Genomic DNA, 4590 nt, shown 5'->3' with positions numbered 1-4590 from the left:
GTTGCCAACTGTGAACTATATATACATACACACAGAGACAATTTCTAGTTGTCAAATACATAAATATTTGATGAGTAGAAATGTTGAGAAGCTTCAACTTTTCTAATAATCAAATAAAAATAGATATGAAATAATGAAGAATCCATACTAACAAAAAAGAATATTATATATATATATATATATATATATATACTTCTTTAATTATTTTGGGTTGGGTTTATGCAAATAGAAACAAGGATATTCTTTAAAAGATCAGAACAAATATTCATCAGATTTATTGTCATATAATTGAAAATCCTGATAATAAATATATTTTTCCAACCTGGATATTGAAATATCACATGTTTGGCTTTAATTAAATGATTCAGTGAAAATAGTTGATTTGCTTGTTAAGATGATTTTCTACAGAACTTAAAACTTAAGATGGATAACCTAGAGAGAATGTTATCTACAGAATCAGCAGACCATATCTATAATATTTGACAGTAGACAAACATAGTTTTAATAACCTGGAAGAAAGCCAAAGCAAGACAAACACATTTATGTAAAATTTTAATAAATATTTCCATTTTTGTTCTTGTTTGACATCAGAATATTTAATCAGATTTGGTCTAGTTTGTTACTATGGCTGTAATATTGTTTTTAAAAATTTTTTCTATTCCACCCAATAATGCTAAATACAAATAAAAAAAAAAGCTATGAAAATTCTAGTGTTTCTTCTTGTTTAGTTTGTCTTTTTTTTTTTTTTAACATTTCTTTTAAAATTAGAAAATGTTTTCAAACCAGTTCTGAAAAAATAAAATGCTGAAATTTTTGGCAACATCAATTACTTAAATACCTACTCTCTACATAATCATTATGGAATCATTGCAATGAGAGGCTGAAATGAATGTAGTGTGAATGATCAAATAAATAAAATTTTAAAAAAAGAAATGTGAAACTCTACACTTGTATTTTGTATTGAGTACTACTAAGGAAAGTAATCAACTTCAGTTGAACCAATGAACAATAGACATAAAAATCTCTCACTATGTATGTGTGTGTATACACATACAAACACACACACAGATTGCACAGGCACGGCAGTGTCATTAAGAAACTTGCTTTGCAACTCTGTAACTTCAGGTTCAGTCTTGCTGCATGGCACCCTGGGTGAATGTTTTCTACTGTAGCGCTGGGCCAACCAATGCCTTGTCAGTGAATTTGGTCGATGGAGGTTGTGTGTGTGTGTGTCTTTGCAACTACTTTCCAATGCTTGCAGGAGACAAAATTTATGTCAGCAGGATTTCTACGGCTGGATGCCCTTCCAGTCACTGACCCTAACATATTTCGAGCAAGTTAATATATTCCCCTGGCAAGATAAGTTTTTCATAGGAGGTGTGACAGTGGCTCAATGGCACTTTGTTACAACGACCCCCTGATGGTTGCAGGGTACACATACATACGCACACACACATTTATCATCATCACCATAATTGTTTAACATACAGTCTCCATTTGGCATGGGTTGGATGATTTGACATGGAGCTGGCTAGCAGAGAAGTAGCGGTTCAAACAGGAAAGACTTCCCAATCTTCAAGCCATACAATATAGAAATATACAATAGTGCCTGTAGAGCAGCATGTAAAATCACCTGTGCAGTGCCGCATCAAAGCGCCTGCGTGGTGCAATGTAAAAACGTCCCTGTGGTACCATGTAAAAACACCCAGCAAACTCTGTAAAATGTTTGGCATTAGGAAGGGCATCCAGCTGTAGAAACCATGCCAAATCAGACTAGAGTCTGGTGCAGCTGCCCAGTTTGCCAGCTCTGGTCAAACCATCCAACCTATGCCAGCACGGACAACGGACATTAATGCACCAGTTTCGCATAACCAGCCCTAGTCCAGTGAAAAGTACCTTGGATTGTAGGGTGACATGCTGTGCTTGAGGAGACCTATTGAGTCAAGTACATCAACATCAAAATGAAAATCAAATGGAAATTGTAGTTGTGATCCTTGTGCTGGTGGCATGTAAAAAGCACAATCCGAACGTGGCCAGGCCAGTGGCACGTAAAAAGGACCAACTGATCGTGGCCGTTGCCAGCCTCCTCTAGCCTCTGTGCCGGTGGCACGTAAAATGCACCCACTACACTCACGAACTGGTTGGCGTTAAGAAGGGCATCCAGCTGTAGAAACACTGCCAGATCAGACTGGAGCCTGGTGCAGCCTCCTGGCTTCCCAGACCCCGGTCGAACCGTCCAACCCAGGCTAGCATGGAAAACGGACATTAAACGATGATAATGTTGTTGTTGATGATGATGAATTATACAATAGTTATACAATAATTGTGTCACATTCCTAATTATATAATTGCAACAGTAAGATTACCTTCAGATCTGCATTTATAGCATTTGAAAGCTGGATGACCATACCATCTGTGGACAGAACCAAGCGACAGATTAAGCTGATAGGGACATCTAAGGATTCTCTTCTTATGTAATGGACTGTTGCATACAAGAGTTTTGGTAATAAGTCTAGAGAATGAAAACAGCTGTGGAAAGAAAAAAAGAAATGTTAAGAGAAAGAAAAAAAACAGGTTTTGGCAAATAATTTTTTAGAATGGCATAAAAACAAAGAATAAAGAATAAAGGACTGAATGGGCTCTGTTACATACCTGCGACTTATTTAATTAAGGCTATAATGACAAGCAAAATCAAGTTTGACAGGACTTGAATGCAAAATGTACAAGGAAGACATTAAATAGAATAAGATGCATGTGTGTATTCATTCATTTTCTTTCATTTTCCTATACTGGTACAGGTTAGGTGGATACATATTTGAGAGAGTATTTTACAGCTGGATGCCCTTCCTGTCATCAACTCTTACCTGTAGTTAAAGTAAAGAATACATCCACGCATACACTCTGCAGTTAACGACCTGTGTATTGAACTTAAGGAGGGATATATTCCAGGGAACATTCAAAGAGAGATCTTCATGACCCAATGAGATTTTAGACCTGTGATTCTCAACTGGGGTCCACATAACTCTTAGCAGTCGATATAAGATTTTGTTGTTAAAATTTATGAGCAATTAATTGGCTCTATTTCCATAATACACAAAATATTTTACCAATGTTTTATGCACTCCCTAAAAATATTTAATTATAAAAAAATAACAGGATTTTTTGTAAGCACTGCACGTTTATTAGGGCTGAGTAGAGTAGAATAAATATCAAAGGGGTTCATAGTTAACAAAATGCTTGAGAAGCACCGTTTTAGACTCACTACCGATGTGCCATGAAAGGCACTCTAATCAAATATCTGTCTTTATCAACAAAGTTTCAAGAACTTGATTTATATCAGTTCCAGACAATCTTAAGATATTTCTTGACCAAAAGTAAATAATGTTTTCATTGATTTTGTTTTAAAAAATCTCCAATTAATGTTCTTATTCAATTAAGAAATATTTCTACCGATAATTTGTTTACCAATAAGTTTAATGAACAATTGTAGCGACTGATAATGTAGAAACACTATAAAAATTAGAACCAAATTGACAATGAAAATACCTGTAAATGTGTAGCTAAAGGAACAGCTTTAGTTTTATTACTCAGTATCATCATCATCTTCAGTTTTACATCTATTTTTCCATGCTTGCATGAGTTGGACTGGTCCTCATCAACATAACATCTTATCATTTGTTATGGTCCTCTGTCATCTTTCTTGTGAGGTTGAGCTTCCTGAGATCGACCTTCACAAGAAGAGGAAGACCTTCGTTGGTCTTCCTCTTCCATGAGACAGTATTTTATGACTTTTCATCATCATCATCATCATTTAGCGTCTATTTTCCCTGCTGGCATGGGTTGGACAGTTTCACTGAAAACTGGTAAGCTGGGGAGCTTTTAGTAACATTAAAATAAGAACCAGACAATTTCTCAATTTACACATTCTTCAACATCTCCTCCCAGTGGCCACAATCCAGATGCATTTCTCCAAGCTGCATCAAGAATCTCCATCTCTCATTAGCTTTCATTTGTGTAGACACTGCCAATAACATCAATGTAGTTGGGTGGTCTTTACCCTGAAGACGCATGGGTCAGTGATTAGAGCAGTGTTTCTCACCAGAGTTCCCCAAAACCCTAGGCTTCCACAAAAGGTTCCTAGGGATTCCACGAGAATGAGTGAGATAAGCTAAAACTAGTTTCATGATCGTAATATTACTATACATGCACAACATATTATTGGTTATTGTAATATAGACATCATCCTATCTAATTTATTGTTATCAGAAAAAAATATAACCATACACACATATATATGCTAAAAGGGTAAAATTAATTAATTAATCAATTAATAATTAATAATTTTACCAAGTGGTTCAATACATTAAAATAACTTCTTTTAGGTAAAATTATATGAATATTCTATAATTATAAACATAATTATAATCAGGGGTCAGCTAATTGCTTTGCCACGCACCAAATTCAGAAATAGGAGTTAAAATGCCTTTTCTTATTTCTTTATTGCCCACAAGGGGCTAAACATAGAGGGGACAAACAAGGACAGACAAAGGGATTAAGTCGATTACATCAACCCCAGTGCGTAACTGGTAC

The 4590-nt window shown here is 35.4% G+C and overlaps 1 protein-coding gene across 1 annotated transcript in view; it reads right to left on the bottom strand.

Annotated features, from left to right (window-relative positions):
• The window catches only part of LOC106881984 (serine/threonine-protein kinase 36), a 168015-nt gene that overhangs the window by 28351 nt on the left and 135074 nt on the right, over positions 1-4590 (bottom strand). The window contains exon 27 of the mRNA XM_052974262.1: positions 2367-2529. Coding sequence (XP_052830222.1) covers positions 2367-2529 — 163 coding nt within the window. The remainder of the gene's footprint in view (positions 1-2366; positions 2530-4590) is intronic.

Source organism: Octopus bimaculoides, chromosome 1 (assembly GCF_001194135.2).
Source record: "Octopus bimaculoides isolate UCB-OBI-ISO-001 chromosome 1, ASM119413v2, whole genome shotgun sequence".
Lineage (NCBI taxonomy): Eukaryota > Metazoa > Mollusca > Cephalopoda > Octopoda > Octopodidae > Octopus > Octopus bimaculoides.
This window is presented reverse-complemented; position numbering and strand designations above follow the sequence as displayed.